This window comes from Coloeus monedula (assembly GCF_965178545.1).
Source record: "Coloeus monedula genome assembly, chromosome: 28".
Taxonomy (NCBI): domain Eukaryota; kingdom Metazoa; phylum Chordata; class Aves; order Passeriformes; family Corvidae; genus Coloeus; species Coloeus monedula.
Genome location: NC_138808.1, coordinates 4,871,269 through 4,897,353, shown reverse-complemented (window position 1 = coordinate 4,897,353; position 26,085 = coordinate 4,871,269). Strand labels below are relative to the sequence as shown.

At 60.3% G+C, this 26,085-nt stretch overlaps 4 protein-coding genes across 5 annotated transcripts; 2 read left to right on the top strand and 2 right to left on the bottom strand.

Annotated features, from left to right (window-relative positions):
• Positions 1–2,604: 2,604 nt before the first annotated feature.
• Positions 2,605–8,475, bottom strand: RETSAT (retinol saturase; the record flags this gene model as incomplete). The annotated part of the gene is made up of 11 exons (XM_082298217.1): positions 2,605–2,775; positions 3,194–3,353; positions 3,825–3,991; positions 4,255–4,364; positions 4,513–4,651; positions 5,185–5,304; positions 5,402–5,599; positions 6,087–6,288; positions 6,781–7,025; positions 7,752–7,934; positions 8,292–8,475. The coding sequence occupies 11 exons, from the start codon at positions 8,473–8,475 to the stop codon at positions 2,630–2,632; spliced, it is 1,854 nt and encodes a 617-aa protein (XP_082154343.1). The 3' UTR covers positions 2,605–2,629.
• Positions 8,476–9,228: 753 nt separating this feature from the next.
• ELMOD3 (ELMO domain containing 3) lies at positions 9,229–14,714 on the top strand. Its single transcript, XM_082298188.1, has 11 exons — positions 9,229–9,245; positions 9,498–9,569; positions 9,843–9,912; positions 10,220–10,282; positions 10,526–10,617; positions 10,741–10,864; positions 11,504–11,626; positions 12,200–12,330; positions 12,851–12,927; positions 13,011–13,138; positions 13,735–14,714. The coding sequence occupies exons 2-11, from the start codon at positions 9,501–9,503 to the stop codon at positions 13,896–13,898; spliced, it is 1,041 nt and encodes a 346-aa protein (XP_082154314.1). The 5' UTR covers positions 9,229–9,245; positions 9,498–9,500; the 3' UTR covers positions 13,899–14,714.
• Positions 14,715–15,695: 981 nt separating this feature from the next.
• Positions 15,696–23,323, top strand: LOC309582976 (glycerol-3-phosphate acyltransferase 2, mitochondrial-like). Its single transcript, XM_082298421.1, has 22 exons — positions 15,696–15,715; positions 16,367–16,446; positions 17,078–17,194; positions 17,266–17,339; positions 18,263–18,373; positions 18,558–18,671; positions 19,325–19,424; positions 19,496–19,629; positions 19,707–19,806; positions 19,890–20,096; positions 20,293–20,400; positions 20,585–20,670; positions 20,756–20,850; positions 20,955–21,025; positions 21,250–21,508; positions 21,956–22,104; positions 22,247–22,321; positions 22,403–22,528; positions 22,608–22,728; positions 22,831–22,881; positions 22,989–23,044; positions 23,121–23,323. Exons 2-22 carry the CDS (start codon positions 16,432–16,434, stop codon positions 23,235–23,237), a joined length of 2,286 nt encoding a protein of 761 aa, XP_082154547.1. The 5' UTR covers positions 15,696–15,715; positions 16,367–16,431; the 3' UTR covers positions 23,238–23,323.
• Positions 23,278–25,625, bottom strand: LOC309582977 (oxaloacetate tautomerase FAHD2B, mitochondrial-like). Of its 2 annotated transcripts, none has more exons than XM_082298422.1 (8): positions 25,567–25,625; positions 24,931–25,112; positions 24,365–24,581; positions 24,233–24,292; positions 23,989–24,151; positions 23,662–23,770; positions 23,497–23,584; positions 23,278–23,395 (listed from the first exon to the last, which is right to left on the bottom strand). In XM_082298422.1, exons 2-8 carry the CDS (start codon positions 25,107–25,109, stop codon positions 23,333–23,335), a joined length of 879 nt encoding a protein of 292 aa, XP_082154548.1. In that variant the 5' UTR covers positions 25,110–25,112; positions 25,567–25,625; the 3' UTR covers positions 23,278–23,332. The 2 variants fall into 2 exon arrangements, with proteins under 2 accessions (XP_082154548.1, XP_082154549.1); XM_082298423.1 differs by having other exon boundaries at positions 25,563–25,593.
• Between the last annotated feature and the right edge of the window lie 460 nt (positions 25,626–26,085).

Below are 26,085 nucleotides of genomic sequence, written 5' to 3'. Positions count from 1 at the left end.
CAGAGGGATTTTTGGTTGGTTTTTCTGTAACTTGTCCCTCTGTCTCCATGTGTGACAGGGAACAAGCTGCTGCTGGTCACCCCTCGGTCTCTCCCCCTCAGGACCCCTCAGGGCTGAGAACAACAGATGTCTCCAGCAGGCTGGGAGTGAGGCAGGGCCTCGGTCCCCAACCTCCAGGACCCTGCAGGAGCGTGGATCCACAGGGGCTGAGAAAGGATGCTCAGCCTGCAGGGTGAAGGGAAGGACAGGGACATTGGCTGTGCCCTGGCCCTGCTTTGTCCTATTTTTTTGGCAAAAGGAAACTCTTCTGGCTGGTGTTGGTGCGTCAGGGGCTCTCCCTTGCCTGGGCTGCAGGTGAACATCTCAGTGGTCCAGGGAGGGAGGGGGAGGTAGTCAGAGATCCGACCTGGATCAGCCTCCAGCTCTGCACTGTCACACTCCACATCTACCCCCAGTCGAATCTTCCCCCTGACAAGTCTGTGGGGAGAATGGCCACCTTGAGCTCCCCCAGTTCTGCTCTCTGGGGGCCTTGGGGATTCCCTGTGGGCCTCTAACCCCAAACAAGAATCTGTGGCTTGGGAGAGACCTTGAAGCCCATCCAGTGCCACCCCTGCCATGGGCAGGGACACCTTCCACTGTCCCAGGCAGCTCCAAGCCCCATCCAACCTGGCCTTGGACACTGCCAGGGATCCAGGGGCAGCCACAGCTGCTCTGAGCACCCTGTGCCAGGGCCTGCCCACCCTCCCAGGGAACAATTCCTGCCCAATATCCCATCTAACCCTGCCCCCTGGCAGTGGGAAGCCATTCCCTGTGTCCTGTCCCTCCAGCCCTTGTCCCCAGTCCCTCGCCAGCTCTCCTGGAGCTCCTTTAGACCCTGGAAGGGGCTCTGAGGTCTCTCCGGAGCCTTCTCTTCTCCAGGTGAGCACCTTCAGCTCTTGCAGCCTGGCTCCAGAGCAGAGGGGCTCCAGCCATCTCCATGGCCTCCTCTGGACTCTCTCCAGAAGCTCCACATCCCTCTGGTGTTGGACCCAGAGCTGGAGGAAGCTCTGCAGGTGGGGTCTCAGCTGGGCTGTGGGGCTGCAGCTGCTGGAGGTGCCCAGAGCAGCCTCCCCAGTTCACTGCTGTGCCCTGGGAAGATTTCAGAGTCCTTCAGTAGGTGTAATCTCTCTCCTCCTCCTTGGAGCTGGGTTGTGGGCCCACCTCCAGGGCCTCGGTGGAAAATTCTCCCGATGTGTTCTGATGTTGAAACAGTACAGAAGAGAAGGGAAAAACTGAAGTTCCAGGAAAACAAAGTTCAACTCTCCGTCTTCCTCCAGAGAAAGGAGCTGAAAGCTGGCTGAAAAGCAAGCAGGGTGCTTCCTCCACTCTTGCTGCTGCAGGAGGACACGGAGGAGTGTGTGTCTGTGTCCTTGAACAACTGCTTTGTAAAGTTCACTCGGCTTTTTCTTCTCCCCCCTCTCAGGCTCGGTTTAAAGGCACAGAATTAATTTCTGGGCACAGAGCAGCGATAGGGGATGCAACATCATAAAGTCACCCCAAGACAGGGGTTTTGGTGCGCACTGGGCACTTCTCCATGATCAAATCTGGAAAATCCGGGTCAGTTTCATGGGCTTTGAGCCACAGCCCAAGGTGCCCCAGTGCTAACGAAGGACTCACCGTGCTCACAGCAGTACCCCCCAGTACCAGGGAATTCCTTCTTCCCATGGCTGTCTGCTCCAGGGAGGTGGGAGGAAGGTAAGTCCATGCTGGCCAGCTGCTTTTCCTCACTTGGGGTCCAATTTGTGGCCGTTCTGCCATAATTCCTCCCCAAAACTTGGCTGGTGCAGGACAAACCCCCAGCAGCACGTTCACAAGGATGGGGCTGTCCCTTCCCCTTTCCCTTCCCATTCCACTTTCCATTCTGCCTCCCCTTCTTTTTGCCTTCTTTTTCCCTCACAACCCCCAGCCCTGCTGACCCATCATGAGGCACAAATCCCAGGATCATCATCACTATTTTATTACTTCAGTCTCATGTGCTTCCCTTCCCATCTGGAGAGGACTTTGATCCTGTTACCAAGCTTTTACCAGCAGACAGAAGGACTTTGCTGCTGCCAAAGGAGCACATGCTCATGCCACCAGTGCCTTGGGGCAATGGGGGGAGAGCAGCACCCAAACATTGGGAATGCTGGGGGGTCAGGGTCCTGCTGCTGCCAGGGATGACTTTGGAATCACTGGACAGCCTGCAAGCACCACTGCTCTCAGACAGCTCTGGGGGCTGCAGGTGGAGGTTGATGATCCTGATGGGATCAAGCAGCAGCACCCCCGGCTGCTGGGCCATGCTGGTACCTGCTGGTGCCACCTGTTTTAGGGTTATCTTGAGTTCTCTCCTGGCCATGGCTGCTCAGAGCAGCTCTTGGGGACCTTCTTCATGGCCAGGGACCAGCAATGGACATGATGGTGGAAGGTGATGCATTTTTTTTGTGGGGGTGAGGTCCAACATGATCTGTCTGGGAATGGGAACAGCATCTTCTTGGATTGAAATCCCTCAGTTTGGCAAAGAGACGGATCTGCTACAGGTGCGTGAAAGCTGAGAGTGAGTTAGGGGTGCTGTGGTGAGGAGTGGGGGTCCCTGGTGGTGCGACAGTGGGCCTTAGTCTCCCTTCTTGGAGCTGGTGGCCTGCAGGCACATCTTCAGCCACACCATGTCCAAGTAGAGGTTGCGCTTCAGGACAGCGCTGGCACAGATGATGGCTCCTTGCAGGGCTCCCATGAAACCTCCCAGGCACAAGTCCTGCCCTGAAAGGAGGCAGCAGCAGATGTGGCCCTGCTGTGAGCAGCTCTCACTCCCCATTCCATCCCAGCCAACCGTCAGTGGTGGTTCAGGCATTACCTTCCCCACATTCCAGCTGCCCCCACTCCATCCCTGGGATCTGAACCCACAACCCTCTCCCTGTCTGACCATTCCTTCTCTCCAGCAGGAAAAGGGCCTCATCCTGCCTTGGGCAAGGAGACAACCTCCCAGAGCTGGAGGAGCACAGCCCTCTCCTCCTCCCCATGTGGGACCATGGAACTCCGCTTTCCCAGCGGTTCTTCCATTGCCCCACAGCATCGCAGTGGCTCTTCCCTTTATTGCATTTCAGGATTGAAGGCTTTCTCCCCCCCATCCTGCTCCCCCAGAGCTGTCCTCATCTGAGAATGCTGGTGGCCCTGTCACCTGTCAGGTAGAGGTTGGGCACGGCCGTCTCTGCCCGCACGGCAGCAATGGCTTTGTCCTGCAGGCGGGGAATGCCGTGGTCGGCGCCGTAGAACTCCCCGCGGGGACTGGCGATGTAGTGCTGGTTGGTGAGGGGAGTCCCGCTGGAGAGGTACTCGATCTGCAGGGGACAGGGGACAGGGTGGTCTGCAGGGGTAGCAGGACCGGGGGCCATTCCAGGAACCCAGGTGTGGGGCTGGGACGGGTCTCCTTGCAGACCCTGGGCGGGTGGTTCTGGCCAGGTTTTGTCCCAGGATGTTTCTGAAGGATCATCCTGGGATGGTCATCCAGGTCTGCCCAGGTTGGATGGGGCTGGGAGCAATTTGGTCTAGTGGAAGGTGTTCCTGCCCATGACAGGGGGTGGAACTGGGTGAGCTTTAAGGTCCCTTCCAACCCAAACCATTCCATGACGCCATGGTCACTTGCCCTTGCAACATGATGAGGCAGCAGTGATGGATTGGTGCCACACTGGGCCTCATGTGCAGCAGGTCCAGCCCCAGCTCCAATGCTGGGTGGGTAGAGGGGACCCAGAGAGGAGCTGGAAGACCCCTGAACCCTGAGTTTAAGACCCCTGAACCTCGTGTTTCCTCACCCGGCCCTCGATGCGAGGGTAGAGCTTGAAGACAGTCTGCATGATGGCATCCACAAAAGTCTTCTTCAGGTCCTCATAGTCATCCCCCCTCTTGTGGACCTGCTTGTCCTTCCACTCCTCAAACCACTCGTACCTGGCGAAGGTGACGATGGCCAGCGTGGATTTACCTGCGTGAGGACAAGTCTGGGGCGCTTGTCCCTCTGCCCACCCTCATCCCACCCTGTCGCTGCCCCAAACCCGGGAGATGTCCCCAGATCTTTGGGGTTCCATGTCCTCCATCCAGATATCCCAAAGACCACATTCCATGAGCCCCGTGCTCAGCGGCTTTGATCATGTACAGCTGAGTAGAAACTCCTTGTTTGGGGTCACCAAACCCCAACAAGAGCTTTGAAGCCTCTCACAAGCATTTGTGGCTGGGTGTCAGCCTTACCTGGGTGCCTCATTTCCCAGGTGGGGTCCTTGGCTGATGGAGAGGTGACAAAGAGGAGAGGGATGTTGTTGGCAGCTTCTTCTCTGGACGAAGCCAGGTAGCGCTTCATCCTGCATGAGAGGGAAGGGCTGAGCTGGGGCTCGATGCACACCTTCCCCTGAATCCTCCTTAGGGCCAAATCCCCATTTTCTGAGTCACTGCCCAGGAATTCATCTCCTTACGCTCAACGAAGCACATCCAAGGTGAAGCCAAACCTACATTCCATCCAGGTCATTCCCTGGGAACATGAAGTAGTTGGTGGCTTCCAGCCCCAACTCTTCCCTCGAGCCGCTGAGGCCGATGAAGATGGTGAAACCCCCCTCCCCATGGGTCACCATGCGGAGCTGGGACTGGATCTCTGCAGTATGGAGGGAAAAAGGGGAATTAGTCTGTTCTGGGGGAAATCAGGCTTTTCTAGGATCCTCAGCTACAAAGAAGTGGTTTCTCCAATCCTGACCCCTTCCCACCAAATGCTGACCCTTCCCAACCACACAACCATCCCCCTTCCACCCAGCTGTGCCCCTTCCCACCTACCTCTGTCCTCTTCCACACAACCATTCCCCTTCCCCCCATCCATGCCCCTTCCATCCATCCTTGCCCCTTCCAGAAGATTTTCTGGCAAATTCCACAAATTTCGGGGCCCTGCACTGTGTTTTTCAGGGAATCCTCGCACCAAACCGGGACTTTGCAAACTACAGTCAACTTGGGCCAATTAATTTAAGCTTAATTAAAACCCCTGTGAAGAAATGAGCGGCCAGGGCTGGGCTTTGAGGGCTGTGGCACAGGAGCAACAAGGGGTTTGCCAATGTTAATTGATAAATTCACTTTCCGATGAGGCTTAGGATGGGATTAACGCTGTAACCCCACCGGAGCCCAGCGCTGATGCGGTACCTGGCAGAGCCCGTGCCTCCGCTGGCAGCAGCCTCTCGTAGGTGTTGAAGATCCCAGCATCCGAAATGACCACGGGAGCAAAGATGTCCACCAAATCCTGGCCTTTTTTGACACTCACACCTGGGAGGGAAAAGCCAGAAGGAGAAGAATGAGGTGCTGGTGAAAGGAGCCCCACTTTGGGGAGCAGCCCCACGCCCCGTTCCGGGCCGGTGCTCACCGCAGGCTCTGCCCTGGGGGTCCAGCAGGATCCTCTGCACTGGCGCCTTCCCAAACACGTTGCCTCCAGCCTTCCGGATCACGGGAATGATGTGGAAGGCAATTTCCCCAGCCCCACCCTTGGGGTACCAAGCGCCATGGAGGAAGTGGTTCACCAGGATGCTGTGCATGGAGAAGCTGGCCTTGGAGGGGAGCACACCTGGGAAAAGGGGCAGGGTTTGGGCAAATAATGAGTTTGGGGCTTATCCTGAAGATTTCAGGAGGAGGAACACCCTGGATATGACACTGCGAGGAAGGTGAGGAGCCTGGAGGAGCAGGGAGGATGTCGGGTGTGGGTGTCCCCATGGCAAAGCCTGTGGTCACCAACCTGACCAAGTCATGGGGGGCTGTAAGCCAAGCCCAGGTGCTGGGATGGAGGGAAGGGGGAGGCTCAGGGGCTATCAGGGAACATTCCCTTGTGCAGGAATGATGTCGCCCCATCGGGAAGGAGAAGAGCACAGAGGGAAAGAGATGGAGATGAGCAACGGGGATGTGTCATCTGCCGGTGACTTGGGGACAAAGATGCTGGTGAAGCATCCACCACAGCATCCCTGCAAACCTCCCAAAAGCATGGAAAAAAGGAGTTTGTTACCTTTTCTCTGTTTCTAAAGGGTTTAATGTCATCCCAGAGCCTCCTGGTCACCTACCGTAGGTAGGGAAGATGTAGCTGAGGACAGCCCGGAGCTCGGGGTTGGGGGTGAGACCATCCACCACCTCCTTGAGGCTGCGCGAGGCCAGGCGGGAGAAGGGGCAGAGGCGTGGGAGCAGCTGGGAGCGGATCAGGAGCCCGGCCAGGAACCGCGGGAGCATCTTCAGGATACCCAGCAGCACGACCCCGCGGCCGGAGCTCTGCAGGGAGAGCCTGGGGCTCACTGGCACACCCAGGGGCTCAGACACGACCCAAAGATGTTCCAAAGCATTTTTTTCCCCTTAAATTCATTGCTGGACATCCTGGGGAGCTGTGGGCAAGGGGAGTACTGGCTCCCTCAAAAAGCTTCCCTCGAAAACCTCCCTTAGGAAAAGCTTCCCCAAAAAAGCTCCCCCACTGAAACTGCTCCAAAAAGGTCCTCCCGAAAAACTCCCCCAAAAAGCTCCCTAAGAAAAAGGTTCTTCATAAAAGCTTCCTTAAAGAACTCTGCCCAAAAATCTCCCCCAAAACATCTGTGGTGCTGCATTTTTGAGGCAGAAAAGGGTGATTTTGGATTTGTTTCGCAACGCTTTTGGGGTGATGCCATTATTCCCTGGGGGTGCCCGGTACCCAGGTGCTGGGGGGGTTCCCCTCTTTGTGTGACCCCCAGATCCAAACTCCCCTCGTTTTATCCCACCCAGATCTGCCTCTACCTTCACCAACCGCTGGAACTCATCGATGGCCGCTGCCTCCCCGGGGAACTGCTCCTTCAGCCTCCGGAAATATTCCCGCTTCCCAGAATGGAGGTGGTAGGTCTTTCCAGCACCCTGGGGGTCCCCCAAAACCACGGCATCGTAGGTGGCTGGGAGCTGGGCCCACTCCAGCTGCCCATCTGTCAGCTGGTCCACCAGGAACCGCATCAAGGAGCCCTCCTGCATCTGCCCCACATAGTGGATCCCTAAAATAGACATTTTTCCTTTATTTTCCCCTTTTTTTTCTTTTATTTTCCCACCCCAGGAAGCACCAAACCCACCTCTTATTTATCCATGTCCACCCCATCAGCTCCATGTGGAAAGGAAAGGGAAAATCTGGGATACACCCATCTCCTACTTAGGGTACACAGTGCTCGCCACTGCATTTTTAATTAGGAGTTTGGGGAATTTTGTTACATTTTGGTATTTTTACTGGTTTTTTTCCACCCTGGGATGTACAGAACCCTCCTCTTATTTTTCCACCCCCCAGCCCAGCAGCTTCATATGGAAGGGAAAGGGAAAAACTGGGATATACCTGCCTCTCAACTGGGGTGAATGGCACTGGCTTTAGTGTTTTTAACTGGTAATTTTGGAATTTTGTTACTGTTTGCTATTCACCTCTGCTATAAATAATTAATCCCGGAGATTGAAAGCCGGACTTTGTCTTGCCACAAAAAGTGTGCCAGCAAGATGTGTCCTGAGGTGACATCCCCCGTGCTGGGAATTACATAGGGGCTGGATATAGGGAATTTGGCAGGTTTGGTATCCTACAGCCAGAGGATTTTGGGATGAAGAACAGGAAAATGGGTTGTCTAACGCGAGGTATGTGCTGGGGAGCCCCAGTCCTCACCCCAACGGGTGCAATTCCCACCCTGAGGGTCTCCCATGCCCCTCCCCTGGGTCCGGGGGGAATTTGGGGCACCAAATCATACCAGTGTCAAACTCAAAGCCTTTCTCGGTGAAGGTGTGGCAGCAGCCCCCCAGCTTCCCGTGCTGCTCCAGCACCAGCACACGCCAGCCGGCCTTGGCCAGCAGAGCCGCAGCCGCCAGGCCGCCCACGCCGCTGCCCACCACGATGGCATCGAGCCCCTGAGGCACTTTCTCTGGGGAGAACACTGCGGGGAAAGCAGGGAAAGTCACTGAGGGGGCACCCCACGGCATGGGGGACCCCCGAAACCACGGCGAGCAGGTGGCACGGCGGGGGTGATGCTGGGGGGGGGGACAGTGCCACCCCGGGGGGGGCTAATGAATGCTGCCGCAGGTGGAGATGCCACCGTGGGGGGGTCAGTACTGGCCCGGGGGTCCAGGACAGCCCGGGGGGTGATGCCACCCTCGGGGTGATGCCGCTCCGGGGGGATTAATGACACCGCGGGGGCGGTGCTGTCCCGGAGGATGACACCACCCTGGGGGGCCAGGGCTGTCCTGGGGGGCGGTGACACCCTGGGCTGTTGATGCCCCCGGGGGTCCCGTACCTGTCTTGACGACGGTCCTGCGCACAGCCTTGTCGGTGACGAGCGGGGCGGGCGGGCGGCGGGTGTCGGTGGCGAAGGGGTTGCGGCTGCCCGGGACCCGCGGGAGCAGCAGGGAGAGGAGCGGGAGTAGGACGATGAGGACAAGGAGAAGGAGGGCGAGGAAGAGCAGCGCCTGCAGCCACATGGTGCTGCTCCGTCCGGCCTGCGTGAGCCTCGCTCTGCCCCGCGGAGCCGGGAACAGCGGCGAGGACAGCGGGAACCGGAACAGAGGGGAAGGGGAGCGGCTGCCGCACTGGGCGGGGGGATGCGCGGGGAGGGGCGGCGGGGCGGGGGCTGGCACTGGGAGCTGGGACTAGGAAGTAGCATTGGGCACTGGGAACTGGTCCTGCACACTGGGAGTTGGGACTGTGCAGTGAGAGCTGACACTGGGCACTGGGAGCTGACACCGGGAGTTGGCGCTGGGATGCTGGGAGCTGGTACTGGCAACTGGTAGTGGGACTGGGAACTGACACTGGGCACGGGAGCTGGGACTGGGCACTGAGGGCTGGGACTGGGCACTGAGGGCTGGGACTGATCGCCACGCTCCCGACCCCGGAAGGTCCGACCGCCGTGCCGGGCAGCACCGCCGTTCCAGCTCCGCCGCCGTGCCGGGCAGCACCGCCGTGCCGGGCACCGCCGTACCGGGCAGCACCGCCGTTCCAGCTCCGCCGCCGTGCCGGGCACCGGCCCCGTTCCAGCCCCGCCGCTTGGGGCTCGCCCCGCCCCCGGCCCCGCCCCGCCCGTCTCCGCCCGCCCCCCGGGCCGCGGCTCCGCCCCGCTCAGCTCGGTGCGACCCCCGCGCGGCTGTCGCGTGGTGCACGCCGGGAGCTGTAGTCCCGTGAGCCTCCCCGGCGGGCCGAGGCGCCGACTGCAGCTCCCGGCGTGCGGCGGCCGCGGGCTGAGGGAACCCGGAGGGTCCGGGGCTTCTGAGGGGCTGAGGGGGGGCTGGAAGGGGCTCCTGAGCGGGTTGGGGGGCTCCCAAGAGGCTGAAGGGGGCCTGGGAAGGGTTCCTGAGGCGTAGGGGATACTGAGGGCTGCAGGAGGCCCTTGAGGGATGGGGAGCGCTGAGTGGCCCAGCGGGCTTCCTGAGAGCCTGGGCTGGGTTCTGGTGGGTGTCAGTCGCCGGGACTCCCCCTTCCCACCAGCTGATCCCCTCCTCTTCCCCAGGCCATGAGCGGCGCCGGGGGCTCGGAGCGGCTGGAGGAGCGGCTGGAGGAGCGGCAGCGCGTTGTCCCCCCGGCAAGTCCCCGCCCGTGCGTGTCCGGCCGGAGCCCCCGCCAGCGACACCCGCGGGGGCCCCCCACGCAGGGGTCCCAGCCCCCCACTTCCCCTCATTGCTCCATTTCTATCGTTGCAACCATAAAAAAACCATCTTGGGACCCGAAGGGGTCTGAGCCAGCTTCCTGCGGGGCACAGGGTCTGTTCCCTGGGGGAAACCCTTGGGATTCGGGGTCGGTTGGTGTTCGGGGTTTGCCGCGGGGAGTGACACTGTGTTGTCTCTGTCCCCTTCAGGTTCTAGCTCTGGGGCAGGAAGGTGTCCTGCAGGAGCTGGTGCTTGGAGCGGGGCAGCCCCCAGACCCTGGTGAGCTTTTCCTGCTTCCCTTGGATCAATCGCGGTGTTTCCTAGTGGGAAAGTCACCTGAGGGGCTGGGAAGGACTCCAGGGATCAAGTAGCGGGGCGGTCTCAGTCAAATCCATCTGGTCCCAGATTGTTCCCCCAATTCATCCAAGATAAACCTTGCAGTGCCTTGGGTGACTCCGGCTGGGATTTTCCTTGGAAAAGAGGAAATACAGCCCCAGGGTGTAATGAGGGTGTTGTGGAAGGGAGGAAACCTCCCACTCCATGCCTCCCACCCCGATCTGACTCCTGCACCCCTTCCCTTGGACAGGGATCAGCGAGGAGCAGCGCCGGGCCCGGGAGGAATGGGAGGCTCTGGAAGAGATCCAGTCAGGTACTGGGACTAACAGGGGCTGGCAGCTGGAAAGGTCCAGGAAGGGGGAAAGGACCTGCATCCTGGAGGGCAGGAGGGGTGGGGGAGAAGCTGGGGGCGTTATTTGGGGGTGGAGGGGAGGGAGGGGGTGGGAGATTCCGTTTTCCCCCAATTCCCCCTCGGCTTCATTCTCCTGGAATCGGGGATCATTCGGGGGGAGTCCGGGGTCACTGGGGGTCTGACCCACTCCCTGCCTCCCCGCAGGGTTGGGGGGCACCTCAGCCGCGCCCCCCCCTCCGATTTCCTTCACTGAGGCGCTGCAGCACTTCCAGAGCGCGGAGCTCTCCGAGAGCCGGGTACGGCCGGGCTCCGGCTCCCGCTCCGTGGTGGGAGTGTAGGCAGTAGGAGTGGGGGGCACCAGCCTCCTTCCCCTGCCTCTGGCCTCATTCCCTGATGGGTTTGGGGTGTTTCTCCTGCAGGGGAAGGTCCGCGTGCCAGGACACCGGGGCATCCTGGCTGCCCTGCTCCGCTGCCTCCGGGGGCCACCCCGGCTCCGGCCGCAGCTCCAGGGAGAGCAGGAGCTGGCGCTGGCCATGGCACAGTGTGAGTGGCCCCGGGATTCCCTTTGCACCCTGCTGGATCTCATCCCTCCTCCCTATGGACACAGCTCCAGGCAGGAGCCCTCTGGCTCCACAGCCCTTCCTGCCCCTCAGTCCAGGGGCAAACGGGATGGGATGGGATGGGAATCACCCAGTCCCTTGGCATGAAGGGGTCACACACACATGGAAACCCTGGGCCTGTGAGTTTGGGGGCTGAGTGGCCTTTTTTGGGCACCAAGGGGTTTTTTAAGGTGCCAAGTTGTGTTTTTTAGATGGTGTGAGGGCATTTTTGGTGGATGGGGGGTTTGGCTTTGGGCACTGAGGGACATCGTCTAGGCACTGTGGGGTTTTTAGGGTGTTGAGGGGTGGGTCTGGGGTCTTTTGAGTGCCAAGAGGCATCTTTTGGGTGCTGAGGGGTGTTTTTGAGGAACTGAGGGGGTTTTTACGGTGGCATGGGGCATGGGTTTGGGTGCTGGGGGGTTTTACAGTGCCAAGGGGCGTTTTTAGGTAACAAGGGGGGTTTTTTGAAGGATGTGATGTTGTTGTTTTTGGGGGCCCAGCGGTGTTTTTGGGGCACTGAGGGATGTTTCCTAGATCCCAAGAGTGTTTTTAGCCAGCTGGGGTGTTGCCTCCCTCCCTCCAGGCGCCCTGGATGACTCAGAGCGGGTGCACATGCGGATCCTCCAGACCATCTACCGGCAGCTGATGCGCTCCAGGCTGGGCTGCCCGCGCTACGGAGCACACTGGGAGCAGCTGGGCTTCCAGGGTAGGAGAGGGAGCACCCCTCTGCCCAGGGAGATTCCCATTCCCAAAATCCAACTAAACCTCCCCTGGAGCAACTCCGTTCTATCCCAGCTCCCTCAGCCACTCCCTATGCTCCAGACCCAGCTCCATTGCCCTCTCTTGGACGTGCTCCAGCACTTCAGTGTCCTTCTTGGACCCCAAAACTCCAATCCTCCCACTCCTCTCCATATCCCTACAAAATTCTCAAGGGCACTCTCAATCCCTTTATCCATAGAGGTATTAAACCAAACTGGCCCCAGTACAACATCTGGACTGGTTGGCTGGGTCATCCCAGTACCATGTTCCTAAAAAAGTTGGTAATTCCTGGAAAAGTGTGGGAATGGGAGTGGTGGGGTGGAGCAGGGGCTGGTTAATGCCCAGATGACCAAGATGATGGCCCCATTAGGGAAATTCCCTGAAAGCTTTCCCTCGGGAAAGGGAATCCCTAGGATTCTTGGATTCTGGAAGGGCAGTGACAGGGAAAACAGGGAATAAATAGCCCATGGAAGTGGGAAGGTGACAGTGAGTGGCTCCATGCTGTCTCTCACCTTCCCAGGTGTGGATCCTGGGACCGACCTGCGTGGGACAGGAATGCTGGGGCTGATGCAGATCCTCTTCTTTGTCCTGGATTCCCGGACACTGCCACTGGCACAGGAGATTTTCCAGCTCTCCCAGCACGAAACCCAGGCATGACCTTCCCCTCCTCCCTGCCAGGGAGTCTCCCTTGGAATTCCCAATGCTCTGGGAAAGGGAAGAACAAAAACCTTCTAAGTTTTTTTTGGGATGCTGAACCACCTCGTGCTGGTGAGGGGAAGAAGGTGGTGCCCAAGGAGCCCTGATCCAGGCTGGGGCTGAGCTCCAAGTGCTGTATTTATGCTGGGAGTGGGATTTTAGAGATTTGATACTGGCTTGGACTGGGATAAACAAGCTGGAGAGTTGGGCAGTAGGAAAATGGGAGTGAGGGGAGCCCATCTTCATAAATTCCACATTTTAGTCCAGGTTTAAGCATGGGTACAAGGTCTGCTCAACCCTCAGCATCCATCCAAGCCTGGATCTGTAGGGCTGTTATCCCAGTACATGGATCCCAGGGATCCACCCCATGGAATTGTGGATGCATGGATGCAGTGTCGAAGGGACGGAGGTGCCAGAGGGGAGGTGGGTTTTCCAACTGAGCTTTCATAATGCTGGAATTCTGGTTGTTTTCCAGAATTTTCCCTTCTGCATCATGTCAGTGAACATCACCCGGATGGTCATCCAGGCGCTGCGGGAGGAGCGGCTCTCCCGGTGAGGGGGTGCTGGTTTTGGAGTCTCAAACTGCATCCAGAGTCCTTCCCAGGATGTGGCTGACCCCTCTCCCCCTTTTCCAGGGAATGCAACCGGCGGCAGCAGGTCATCGGAGTGCTGAACGACCTCTACGCCGCTGCCTTCCTGCGGCTCTTCCGCCTCTGGAAGGGGCAGCACGGGACCATCGCCGACGCTGGCTTCTTCCTCAAGGGTTTGTCTGCCCCGGTTTTCCTGCCCCTAACTTTCCTTGGGGAAACAACAATCTCAAAACACCCCCCTCTGTGTTCTCAGCACATCCCAACCCAAGGCCAAGGGCTGCCCTGCCCAAGAAGTCCGAACGTTCCCAGTTTAATCCTCACACTGAGGTTTTTCCACACTTTTTCCCTATCCCAGTGCTTCAAGGGGTGTTTTTCCTCCTGTTTTGCACCCCAGAGGGATGCTGTGATGGGGCAGCTCAAGGTGGGTGACACGTGGGGACATTCCCTGCTCCCCAGGCTCGCACAGAGGCACAGCTTAACCCCCATCCATGAATTACTTACTCCAGAGAGGATTGCTGTCAGTGGAACCAATGTATCCCTTGGAGATTGGGATCCAGCTGGCACTGCTGGGCTCCAGCTTTGCCCCACCTTCCCTGGATTCCAGTGTCAGGGGGCTCAGGCTGGCACTGAGCTTTCTGTGCTCCCTCATCCCAAGGAAAGAATGAGCATGCCCTTTCCCAAGGGAAATGTCAGGACACCAGATGTATTGGACCTTTGACACCATCCAGGCCTTGCTCCCCTCAACCTTTTCCCCCTCTGACCATTCCAGAGCTGGAATTATCCACCAAAAAGAAGCCGAGGCAGCTGCTGAAATCTCTGGAAGCCTACATGAGCCGTGGCCTTCAGCCTCCCTCCTCTCCCTCCTCCCAGATCCACTTCACCAGCATTTGTGACCCTGGGGTCGAGCTGGAGGGAGATTCCCAACTGATCTGACACGGGGTGGGATGCTGCAAAGGGAATTCTGCTGGTGGATCGGCCCTTGGAGAGAGACACGCCAGTGTTCCCCCTGATTTGGGGGCTCAGGCAGGGCCAGGAGAGGTCACAGAGCCAGGATTTTGCCTGCTCCAGGTGGGAATCTCTGGAAGCGAAGGAGGAGGAGTCGGTGGAGCAGGGCATTCCATGAGCCTGGCGCTGGGATAGTCCCTCTGTCCATCCCAAATCCAGGGTCCCACCTGGGTCCTTACCCTCCCCAGGTGGAGCTGGAAGGGGGTGCCGGGTCCCTGGGTCCCATCCCAGCTCCAGCAGCGCCCAGGACAGGTAACCCCCACTTTGGGCTGCGACAGCTTCATGGGGGCTGGGTGACCCCAGGGTCACTGTGGGGTTTCAGCACCCAAAAAAGTTATTAAAGGGGGGAGATGAGGTATCTGGTGGGAAAGAGAGTTTTGAATTTGGATCCTGTGGCTGGGAGGGGGAAAGGCGAACTGGGAGTGCCCAGAGTCTGATTTGGGGTGAAAAAGGTGTTGTGGAGGAGAGAAGTGAGAGTTGAGAGCTCCAAGGAGGGGAGGAAGGGTTATTCCCTCTGGGAGCAGATCAAGGCCAGTGCTTGGGAATGTCCCCAGGCCCCTAAAAATGGGGAAAAACAGCCCCCAAAGCCCAAATCTGGAGAGAAATGAGGGGTTTTGAGGAGAGAAGTGGGAGCTGGGGGGAGAGTGGAGTATTGTGGCCCCAGCCCCCCTGAGATGGCGATGATTCCTGGGGGCTGAGAATGCTCCTGGATGGAAAAAAAATACAATAAATGGAGAAAAAGGAGCCTGGAACTGGGGTTTGCCTTCCTGATCTTGAATTATTGTGGAAATTGAAGGGATCGGGATCCCTTTCAGGTGTTCTGGGGGAACAAAGAGGTGGGGTGAGGCCGGGGGTGGTGGGGGGATGCAGGAGGATGGGAGTGCCAGGAACGGGGGGGAAGTGCAGGTGGTGTGCAGGACCAGGGAGGGATGTGGGTGCTGGGGAAGAGGTGGGTGTCACCTCTTGGGGAGGGCAGGGGAGTCTTGCACCTGTGGGAACACATCTGGGAGCGGTATCTGAGATCTGGGCTAAGGGGGGATAGAAAAAGCAAGAAAAAAGGGAAAAAGAAAGGATGGTATAAAAGGGGAATAAAAGCAAAGAGACAAGAAAAAAGGAGAGAAAAAACCAAGAAAGAAATAGAAAGGACAAGAAAAAAGGGAGGAAGAAAAAGATGAGGAAAAGGAAAAAAAGCCAAGAAAAAGGAAGGAAAGAGGACAAGTGGGGTCCCACAGGACCATGCTGACCCCTCCCTATCCTTATCCCACCCCACGAGCCTTTCTTTATATTTCCTCTGCCCTGTCCAGGTGAGGGAAGGGATGGAGTGGCTTGTGGAGCACCTGGTCTCCAACCACCATGGGCTTGTATTTTCTTTTTTGTTGTCTTTTATTTTTTCCCATTTTCCCTATCTTTTTATTTTCCCCCATTTTCCTCATTCTCTTCTTTTTTCTTTCTTGTCTTTCCCCTTTTATTCTCCCTTTTCCCCATCTTTTTTTCTCCTTTTTTCTTACTTTCTCTTCTTCCCCACCACTCTTTTCCTAGTATTTTATTTTTCGCGTTTTCCCTTGTCTTTTCCTTTCCCCCCTCCTTTCTCCTTCTTTCTTGTCTTTGCTTGTTTTCCCCTCTTTCCTGCCATTCCCATCCCCTCCCTTATCCCAGCTCCCGGGTACCGCTCCTTGGTGTGGTTCTGCAGGTGAATTGGGGCCTTTTCGGTGTTTCCAGGCCGCTGCAGCCCCTTGGGCTCGGAGGTGTGGGAGAGACAGAGCTGGGGTGGGCTCGGGCCGGGGGGCTGCTGGCCCTGGGGGGGACAGGGCCCGGGGCTGGGGCCGGGAGCCCACGGCGGGGCCCGCTGTCCCCAGGGGTGTCGGGGACCAGGGCCAGGGGGTGGCGGGCCCTTGGGGGTGATGGGGACCCGCCGGTGGCTGGGGTGGGGCTGTCCCGGGCCGGGGCAGGAGCGGGGGGTTCCGGCGGGGCCGGTTCCGGCCGGGCCGCCCGGGGGCGGAGCGGAGCCGGGCCGGGCCGGAGCGCGGGGTCTGCGGTGAGCGGGGCCGGGCGGGGCTGTGACCCCCGGAGCTCCGCAAGGGCTGTGGGGCTGAGCCCCTCCGGGCCGAGGGGGAGCGGGGCCGGTCTGGGGGTGACCCAAGGAGTCCGTGGGGGCTGTGGGGCCTGTGCGGGAGTGCTGCCCCCGCACCTCGGGGCCTGGCGGGGCTGGCGGGCCCGTGTGGGGTGTGTTTCCCCCGTCAAACCCTATAGGGGATGTGGAGTGGGAGGGGTCGGTGTGGGGTGTGCTGTCCCCCCACACATTCCCTATGGGGAACGTGTGGGGTCCTTTTCCCCGCCCCTGTTCTGTGTGTCCCAAACCTCCTGAAATCCCCCTTCCCACCTGTTTGTGTCTCCAGGATTTTTCCCAGGACCCTCGAGCACGAGTGCCTCTTCTCCCCAGTTTGGGGGCGTCCCCCCAGCCATGACACCCCCCAAGGTATGTGACACCACGGGAACCCTCCGTGCCACCAGCCTGCCCCTCATGAATCCCCTCCAAAACCCTGCCATGGTCCCCTCATTTTCCCTTTCTTTTCCTCTCCCCCAGCTACATTTTAAACCCAAATTGCTTTTTCTTCCCCTGTTTTTTAGGAAATAAAATTTGTTAACCCTACCCTACAGAAAGGGAGGGGGGGATCCCAATTTGAGAGCCAGGAGATTGGAATTCCAGTGCTCCAGGGTACCCTGTGACTCTGGCGGTGGGGGTGGAGAGGACTGATGAAGGATCTGGGGTCTCCCCGGATCCCACTGAGCCCACTCAGGCCCGTATAGCCCAGCTGATTATACTGGATCTGGGTTAATCCCACTGGATCTGTGTGTCTGAGGGAGAGAAAACCCAGTGCCTGATCCCGCCAGGGTGCTGTTTCCCCCAGAACCAGGCTGATTTCCTTGCATCCAGGTTGATCCAGGTCCACACAGTCACCAAAACGTGACACCAGCTTGTCCCAGCTAAAATTCCTTTATTCCTTGCCATTATTGAAACCCCCCCACATCACAAGCGCGTTTTGGGGTGTATCCACCCACATCTGGCATTCCCAGATGCCCCTTCCCGTTTTTCTTTCCCCCCTCAGATGCAAACGTGGATCAGCAACTCGTACCCAAAGCTGGAAGTTTTCATCCCATTCCTGGGAAAATACCACCGCCCGGTTTCGGGGCGCTGCTGCCAGACCTGCACCCCCAGGAGCTGGGTAGGAGAGTTTGGGATCCTGGGATGCCGAGGATCCGCGTTGGCAGTGACTGATCCTGTTTTTCCTGCCAGGATGGATTCTATCCCAAGGATCTCGCAGCTCTCGGGTTCTGCGACGTCAGCCGCGTGACGGAGACAGACACGCGGTAAGGATGGACGAGCTCTGTGCAGAAAACATCTGGAAAAACACTTTTCCCCCCATATTTCACCAAAATGCCCATGGGAGTCCCTCTCCATCCTCCCCGGTTCCTCATTATCACAAACCCAGCTCATTAATCAATTTTGGGAGGCTGGAAGTGGCGTCTCTGAGGGCTTGGGCTGTGCTCCAGCCATGGAATTGAGGATTTGGGGTCATGCCTTTATTTGTTTGAGCGAAACTTGGAATCTTAGTGGGAAGAAAGTGGAGGTGGAGGGTTGTTTTTCTCTCTGGCTTCAGCTGGCGTCTCTCGGAGTGAGCCTGGCTCCCAGGGAAAAGGGAAAACAGCTGCTTCCCCCTAGAAGGAGGAAAAGTACCAGGAAAGGCAAAATCCTGGTTATCCCCCCTTTTCCTGTGGGCGGGAGCTGCCCCAGAGCCATTTCCAGATATTTTCATTCTTGAGGTGCCAGATCGCTTTGGCTCCACTCCCCCTTTAGGGAGCAATCTCTGGATTATCCAGTTTTTGTTTTTTTTCTTCCCAAATCAGATCATTATCCTCTGTTCAGTTCCAAATGTTCGCATCTTCAGCTTTGAAAGGCTTGGAAGAATCCATTGGGATCACAGGGAATGCAGCTCCCCTGTCCCACTCCAGCCCTTCCTGCACGCTCTGGGATATCCCAAAGCTCCCACCCACCCCACTCTCAGTGCAGATTTGGGGGTAGATTGGGAAATTCCTGTGATTTGGGATGCCCTGAATCCCAGGTTTCCTTCCCGCTGGGCAGCCTGAAGCATCAATTCACTGGTGCCTCAACATTTCCAGCTGTGAAATGGGGAGAAACGTCTTGAATCCTGGCAAAGAGGCAGCTGGGGGGGCTCTGATCCCGATGGAAAAGCCCCCCCCCCCACCAGGATGTCACCATGTGTCCCCTCCAGGTTTCGGGGCTGGCTGGTCCGGAGGATCTGTGCGTTCCTCTCCACCTGGGAATGGAAAATTCCAGCAGAGACCCCCGGGGAGCTCCTGGAGCGGATCTGCAGCAGCAGGAGGTGGGTGGGAGCAGCCGGGGGAATCCCAGGAGCTCCCTCACCCAGGAGGGGCCGGCTCCCTGTCCTGGGGGATCCTGTTTGGTCCCTGGATCCCAGCTTGGTGTGATCCTGGAATCCACTGAGGCTCTCTGGACCCCGACACGGGGCTGCTGGGCTGCTCACCCCCTCCCCATTCCCTCCCTAGGGTGCAGGATGACCCGGGGTCCGGAGGGGATGAGGGATCCCGGCGGTGCTGGAAGGAGGAGATCTGCCAGATCCTGAGGGAAATCCAGGCCCCGCTCTCCCCTCTGCTGCTGAGGTCATGGATGGTTTGGGGAAATACTCTGGGATTCTCTGGGGGATGGGTACAGATCTTTTTGGAGATAGTCTGGGATTTTGGGGGGCTGCACATGGATCCCTTGGGTGGTTTTCTAGGATCCTTTTGGGTGATGTGCTGGCATACTTTGGGGGATATTTTGGGATCCTTTGGGAGCTGCACACAGATCTTTTGGCTGGCTGCCCTCAGGGTCCTCTCTAGCTCCTGGGGCCATTCCCCCAACTCCTTCTGAGGAGCTGGGAAAATCCAAACCCTGCAGGAGGGAGGGAAGCAGAGAAAACTTTCCCTTTCCTTCTCCCTTTCCCATCCCATCACTGACAACTGGGAATCCAGGGCTTCATTGCTGGTCTGATCCAGTGGGAATAAAGAGCACTTCTGAGCCGTCAAAGGGAAGGTATTCCCCTGGGAATAAGATCCCATCGGGGATCCCAAGTGGGGACAGGGCGATGGAGGGAATGCAGGATATCTGATGGCAGCTCTGGTTACCAGTGGAAAGGGGGATGTCTCATCACATGCAACCTTTCACGTGTTAAAAACTGGGAATTTTGAGCAGGGATGGGTTGGGGAAACTGAGGTAGGGAGGGTTTGGGGCAGCCCCATCCATGGCGAGATCCTCACTCCCAGTTTTCCCACAGGCTGTGCCACTGGCTGCTCCCCAAGCTCCTGACCCGTCTGTTCCTGGGCGTGCAGCTGCACCGGGGGCAGCTGGAGATGGTGCTGCAAGCTGCCAGGACGGTATGGAGCCCGGCCCGGTGCTCCCAGCCCCTGGAATGCCAGGAATTCACCCCGGGATCCCTTGCTTGCAGCCCGAGGTGCCGCTGGTGTTCCTGTGCAGCCACCAGTCCCAGGTGGATGGGCTGCTCCTGTCCTTCGTGCTCCTCTCCCAGGGGATCGGGGTGCCCAGGGTGACGGTGGACGCCCGGACCAGCCCTCGCCTCCGGTAAGGCGGTGGTGTGGGATGTTCCCAGAGGATCCAGGGGGATGCAGTGGTTGCCCACGGTGTCCTTCCCTCGCCAGATCCCTGCTCCAGCACCTGGGAGGGATTTTCCTGCCTTCGGGAATGGCACAGACATGGAGTGACTGGGATGAGGGGCTGCCGGGGGCTGTGCTGGATGCGGTAGGTGCACTTTGGGCTGAAAAATCCCTCTGGAGCACTCGGGAAGGTGCTGGCAGCTCCCAGAACTCCCAGTCTCTCCCCAGTACATCCAGGAGGTGCTGCGGAGCCGCCAGCCCCTCGTCCTCTTCCTGGAGGAGCCCTCGGCTTCGCTGCGGCTCGCGGACCCCGCCCGGCACTGGCTGCTCCGCGTGCTCCGGGCGCTGCGGGACGGGGCCGTGCCCGACGTCCTCATCGTCCCGGTGGGAATCGCCTATGACGTGGCTCCTGGCAGAGCGGAGCAGGATGGAGCGGTGAGAGGGGGGCCAGGGGGGTCACCGGTGCTCCCCCAAATCTCCAGGGTGGTCCCTGGGGAATGATGCTCCGCGTTCCCGTAAATCTCTGGGAAGATCCCTAGGGAGAGGCGTTGCCCCTGATCTCTGGGAGCATCCCTGGGGAGTGGCATCCCTCCAAATCTGCCATTAATCCCTCAATGCCATCTCCTCGTAGCCCCCTCGGCCCCTCGGGATCGGCACGTGTCTGCGGGCAGCATTCCAGGCCCTGCGCCGGCCCCAGGGATGTGCCCAGGTGGATTTCTCACAGCCCTTCTCCTTACGGGTACGGCAGCTGCGGATCCCCCTGGATCCATCCCGGCACTGGGAGATAATTACTGGGATGTTGGTGGGGTTTGAGGTGTCTGGGTGGATTTAGTGAATCCATCCTGGGGACATCCAGGCTCCTCCCAGCCCTGGGGATCCAGGGATCAAGTCAGCTCATGGTGCTTCTTCATCCTCGTTCCCAGGAATTTGTGGACAACCACCTCATCTGGCCATTCCTCACAGGGAATCGTCCAGAGCAGCTGCTGCTTCCCACCATCCTGGGCAGGGGGTGAGGAGCTGAGCCCTGGGCAGTGTTTCCCCTTGGATCTCTGCTCCTGGCTTCTCTCCTCACCCTTCTCATCCTGATGTCCCAGCCCGCTGGATGTTGGGAATGTGGGGACTTTGAGTCCCAGTTTGGGGACTGAAGAGGAGATTTTGGTGACGGCGCTGGGGCTGCACGCGCTGAGCGGTGAGGGGGCCGGGGGTCCCTGCATCCCCTGGGACGGCGTCCGTGCTCGGGAGTGGGCGTGGAGGTCAATCCCCCCCGGATAACGAGTCCCTCTCCTGCTGCAGATTCCAGCACCTGCTCCGCCATCACAGCCGTGGGAATCACTGCGGCGCTGCTGCTCCACAGGCACCGGGAGGTGGGACAAGCTTTCCCTCTTTCCCTTCCCTCAGAACAGCGTTCCCAGCAGGACTCCCCATGCCATAGGGCAGCATGCCCAGTGGGAATCACCCTCCTTTAACAGGGAGTCGCAGTCCTAGTGGGAATCATCCCTTCTCTTCTCAGAGCAGCATTCCCAGTGGGAATCACCCCCTCTTTTCCCCAGAGCAGCATTCCCAGCACAATCCCCCTCTGTTCCCCCAGGTCGTGCTGCTGCCCCGGCTGATGCGGGATTTCTCGGAGCTGCTGGAGCAGCTCCTGCTGCGGGGCCGGGCTGTGGGGTTCTCGGGGCAGCTGCGGGCGCTGGTGGGGCACAGCCTGCGGCAGCTGCAGCCCCCCTTGGCCCCGCACCCGCTGGGCCCCCCCAGGGCCGCGCTGGGGCCCCCCAAGGCCTCGGCCCGGGCGTGGCTGGGGCGGCTGGCGAGGGGTGTCCGGCACTGCCTGGCCGGGGAGGCCGTGGGCGGTGAGTGGGGACACTGGGAGCGGGGATGGGGCGGCACTGGTGGCACCAGGGAGCGGAGATGCCGTGGGAATCGGTGACCAGGGCTGAGTGGCACTGGGGGAATCGGTGACACCGGGGATGGGCGATGGCTGCGGTTTAGAGAACAGCAGGGGTATTGTTTATATCGTGGGGGCCGATGACATTGGGGATTTGGGACAGCAGGGATCGGTGATGCCGGGGAGATGGTGATCCTGGGGGATTTGGTGACACCAGGGGTCAGTGGCACTGGGGAAATTGGGGGTGCAGGGGATTACTGGCACTGGGAATTGGGGATGGGGGGGATCGGGGCTGCCAGAGGTGGCGGACACTGGGGGAGTTGGAGACATGGGGGATTGGGGATGCCGGGGAATTTGGTGACTCTGGGACATTAGTAATTCAGGAGAATTGGTGACAGCCCTGTCCCATCAGCCTGTGCCATCCGTGCCCTGCTGCTGGAGGTGCTGCCTGTCCTGGGTCCCCCCTCCAGCCTCACCAGGATCGTGCTGAGCCGGGACGAGCTGCTCCGCAAGATCCTGGAGCTGCTGCAGCTGCTGCCGCCAACCCTGCTGGGGCTCCAGGTGGGGACATGGGGGTGGCCTGTCATCCCCAACCCTGCTGGGGCTCCAGGTGGGGACATGGGGGTGGCCTGTCATCCCCAACCCTGCTGGGGCTCCAGGTGGGGACACGGGGGTGGCCTGTCACCCTTTTCTGTGTCCCCAGCCCTGCCAGCCACCTGACTGCCGCAGCCTGGACATCCTGGACAAGCTCATCCTTGGGGGGCTGCTGGAGGAGGAGGTGGGTGACACCCCAAGACCTCTCCTGGGGCACGGGGACAGGGTGGCTTTGAGGTGAGGTGACACTCTGTTGTCCCCCCAGGCAGAAGGTGAGCGCTGGGGTTGTGACGTGGCACCCCGGCCCTTCGTGCGGGGGCATTCCTGGGGATCCTTCACCGATGACAGCGACAGTGACAGCGAGCACGGGGTCCCCAAGCAGTGCTACAAGGTACTGGGGGGCTCCCCTGCTGCCTTCAGGCTGGGGGGAGGGTGGTCTCCCCCAAATCTGGCTGTGTGTCCCCCCACAGCTCAGCGAGCCCCAGAGTTTCCCTGGCTTCCTCCTCTTCCTCTGCCGCCTCCTGAGTCCCATCCTGCAGACCTATGGCCGGGCTGTGGAATTCCTGGAGCGACGGCCCTGGCCCCAGCCTGGTAGGACCTCCCCAAAGTAGGGAACCCCTTGGGACTCCCTGGGGCCACTGAGGCACAGCTGGAGCCCCCAGGAGCTGGGAGCTGACACCCCTTCCACTGCAGAGGCAGACTACGTGGAGGCACTGCTGGAATTCCTGGCTGAGGATGAGGATGGTGAGGGAAAGTGGGGGGGGGGTCTTGCTTTTAGGGGTCAGTGACCCCCGAGCCAGGCTCTTGGGAGGTGGCATTTGGGGGTTCCCTCGGGATCTCTCTCCCCACAGGGTATCCCGACAGGAGCCTGGCCCTGAGCTCCCTGCAGAGCTTCAAGGACATGGGGGTAACCACAGCTCCCCCAGCCCCCCAACATTCTCCTGCCCCCCCTCTGCCCTCCTGACCTCCCTGTGCCCCCCCAGGTGCTGGAGGAGCTCCAGACCCCCACTGGACCCCTCCTGCAGCTCTCCCAGCCTTTCCAGTCTGCTTCCAACCGGGAGAAGCTGGGAGCCTTCATCCACCAGTTCACCCAGCTGTAACCCCCCAGACCCATAAAGGGGCGCAGGGATCCGATGGCTCCTGGATTTATTGACCCCACGGGGGGGAGGTGGGATTTCGGGGGGTCTCTCCGCCATCAGACCACCCGGTTGCAGATGGTGCCCAGCTCCTCGATCTCACACTGCACCTCGTCCCCACGCTGCGAGGGGGGACAGGGGGACATGGTGGCATCTGTCCCCAGAGGGGTCCACTGTGTCCCACTCGCCCCCAGCCCCACCCGAGCCCCCGCTTTCCCCTCACCTGAAGGAAAACGGGCGGTTTCCGAAAGACCCCCACTCCCGCAGGGGTCCCTGTTAGCAGGATGTCCCCAGGGACCAGTGTCACGAACCTGGGGGCACACGAGGTGTCAGCCATGACCTGGTGTCAGCCTGGGCTTTGGAGGCTCCCGGCCCCCCCCATTCCTACCGGGACACCCAGGCGACGAGGGCGGGCACCCCAAAGATGAGGTGGCGGGTGCTGCTGTCCTGCATGCGCTGCCCGTTGACGCTGCAGCGGATCCACAGGTTGTGGACGTCTGCGGGAGGTGACACGGGGGACATGGGGACAGTGCCACCACGACCCCACCTCGGGGAAAAACACGGGGGAGTGGGGAACACGGGGCTGTGATGGCACCAGTGGCAGGCAAGAAAGAGTCGCTGTCCCATCCCAGTCTTGTCCCTGTCCTGTTCTCATCCCACCACTGTCCTGTTCTTGTCCCGTCCCTATTCTGTGCCCATCCCATCCCCGTCCCACCTGCCACCGCCTCCTTGGTGACGATGGCCGGCCCCAGGGGACAGAAGGTGTCGAAGGTTTTCCCCAGCAGCCACTGCCGCCCGTTGCGCCGCATCTGCCAGTCCCGGGCGCTCACGTCGTTGGCCACCGTGAACCCCAGCACGTGCTCCAGCGCCGCCGCTTCCTGGGGACAGCGGGGACCCTCTTATGGGGGGACACCCCCACAGAGCCCCCGAAGTGAGGCGGGGGCCGGGGCAGGGGGTACCTCGATGTGCCGCCCCCTCTTCCCGATGACAGCAGCCAACTCCACCTCCCAGTCCAGCTCCTGTGGGGACAGAAGGGGGGCTGGGAGTGCCATTCCCCGGGGGGCTGTGGGGGTGGGTCCCGGGGTACCCACGTTGGTGTCCTGAGGGTGCACGATGTCATCGAAGGGCCCGGTGATGGCGCTGGGGAACTTGCTGAAGATGAGGGGCTCCTTGGGGACCTTCACGCCCTGCTCCTGACAGTGGTCGTGGTAGTTGAGCCCCACGCAGATCACCTTCTCGGGGTCCCCCACGGGTGCCAGCAGCTGCACAGTCGCCCGGGGCACCCGGTGCCGCCCCGACTCCAGTGCTCTGTGGGAACAGACCCCCCCCTCGGGATCGCCCACATTTTGGGGCACCCATTTCTCAGGGGATGCACCTTTGGGGGGCCATGCACGAGGGTCAACTATATTTTAGGGACTCTCTTTTTGGGGACATCCACATTTGAGGGGACCCACTTTTTGGGGTCGGGCACTCTTGGAGGTCACACCTCGCTAGGGGTCACCCATGATTTGGAGTACCCACCTTTTTGGGGGGCCAGCTGTTGGGGTAACCCACTTTGGGGTCATCCAAAGCAGCACGCAGATTTGGGTGGACGCTCCTGGGGAGGTCCATGAGGATACCCCCTTTTGGGGTTCACTCTCCTTTGGGGAGCACCCACCTCTGGGCGAGCGCCAGCCCGCGGGGGCCGATCTCCAGGAATTCCCGCATCGATCGGGGCAGCTCCGGCTCCGCCGCGCTCAGATCCACCAGATCCCCCCCGGGCGCCTCCTCCAGCCCGAGCCGGGGCCCCCCGCCCGCGGCCCCCCGGAACCGCAGCAGCCGCAGCGCCCCGCGCATCCCCTGCGGCACCGGGGGATCCCTGACCCCGGGGGATCCCACACAACCCCAGTGCTGCAGGGTCGCTCCCCCCGATCCCAGGGGATGCCCCCCCGACCCCGCACTGCTCCGAGCCCGGAGGACATTCCCCCCATCCCGATTCCGCCCAGCCCAGTCCTGGGGATCCTGCACAAACCCACACCCGAGGGATTTCTCCCATTTCAGTCTGATCCCAAGGAATCCCCCGGCTCCGTAGGATTCTCCACGCCCCCCACATTCCCCCCACCCCGACCCCGAGTTCCGCACGGTCCCGATCCCGCACAGCTCCGATCCCAGGACCTTTATCCCACATAGCCCCGATCCTGGGAATCCCCCCGCTCCAAGGGGTGCCCCCTCCCGTCCCACACAGCCCCGGTCCAGGGGGTTCCCCTGTTCCCGGGGATCCCCCCCATCCCGGGGTCCCGGGGGTCTCACATACGCTTGTTCCCCCGTTCCGCTAGGGGGCGCCGCGGACCCCGGCACCACGCGCGTCACGTGTCACGTGTCACGTCACGTGCCGCCCCCCCGGCCTCCCGTCTGAAGGTCGCCGCGCCGAGGCCCCGCCCCCTTTTGGCCGTCCAATGGGAGCGCGAGGGGGCGGGGCCAAACTGCAACGAGAGCCAATGAGAGGAGAGCGCTGAGGGGCGGGGCCCCGGGACCGGGACCGGGACTGGGAGAGGCGTGGGAGAGGCGTGGGAGAGGCGTGGGAGATGGGAGCGGGACCGGGAACGGGACAGGGAACGGGACTGGGAGAGGCGTGGGAGATGGGAGCGGGAACGGGACTGGGAACGGGACTGGGAGAGGCGTGGGAGATGGGAGCGGGAACGGGACAGGGAGCGGGACCGGGACCGGGACCGGGAACGGGACCGGGAGAGGCATGGGAGATGGGAGCGGGACCGGGAACGGGACAGGGAGCAGGAACGGGACTGGGAACGGGACTGGGAGAGGCGTGGGAGAT

Excerpts from the sequence above, each read along its gene's own strand:
- ELMOD3 (XM_082298188.1), top strand. The coding sequence starts at position 9,501 with ATGAGCGGCGCCGGGGGCTCGGAGCGGCTGGAGGAGCGGCTGGAGGAG. Across the intron at positions 9,913-10,219 it reads GGGGCAGCCCCCAGACCCTG|GGATCAGCGAGGAGCAGCGC; the intron begins GTGAGCTTTTCC and ends TCCCTTGGACAG. Across the intron at positions 10,865-11,503 it reads GGCGCTGGCCATGGCACAGT|GCGCCCTGGATGACTCAGAG; the intron begins GTGAGTGGCCCC and ends CCCTCCCTCCAG.
- LOC309582977 (XM_082298422.1), bottom strand. The coding sequence starts at position 25,109 with ATGCGCGGGGCGCTGCGGCTGCTGCGGTTCCGGGGGGCCGCGGGCGGG. Across the intron at positions 23,585-23,661 it reads CTCGTCGCCTGGGTGTCCCG|GTTCGTGACACTGGTCCCTG; the intron begins GTAGGAATGGGG and ends GTGTGCCCCCAG. Across the intron at positions 23,396-23,496 it reads AACCGCCCGTTTTCCTTCAG|CGTGGGGACGAGGTGCAGTG; the intron begins GTGAGGGGAAAG and ends CCCCCCTCGCAG.
- LOC309582976 (XM_082298421.1), top strand. Across the intron at positions 18,374-18,557 it reads CGGATCTGCAGCAGCAGGAG|GGTGCAGGATGACCCGGGGT; the intron begins GTGGGTGGGAGC and ends TTCCCTCCCTAG. Across the intron at positions 22,729-22,830 it reads ACGGCCCTGGCCCCAGCCTG|AGGCAGACTACGTGGAGGCA; the intron begins GTAGGACCTCCC and ends CTTCCACTGCAG.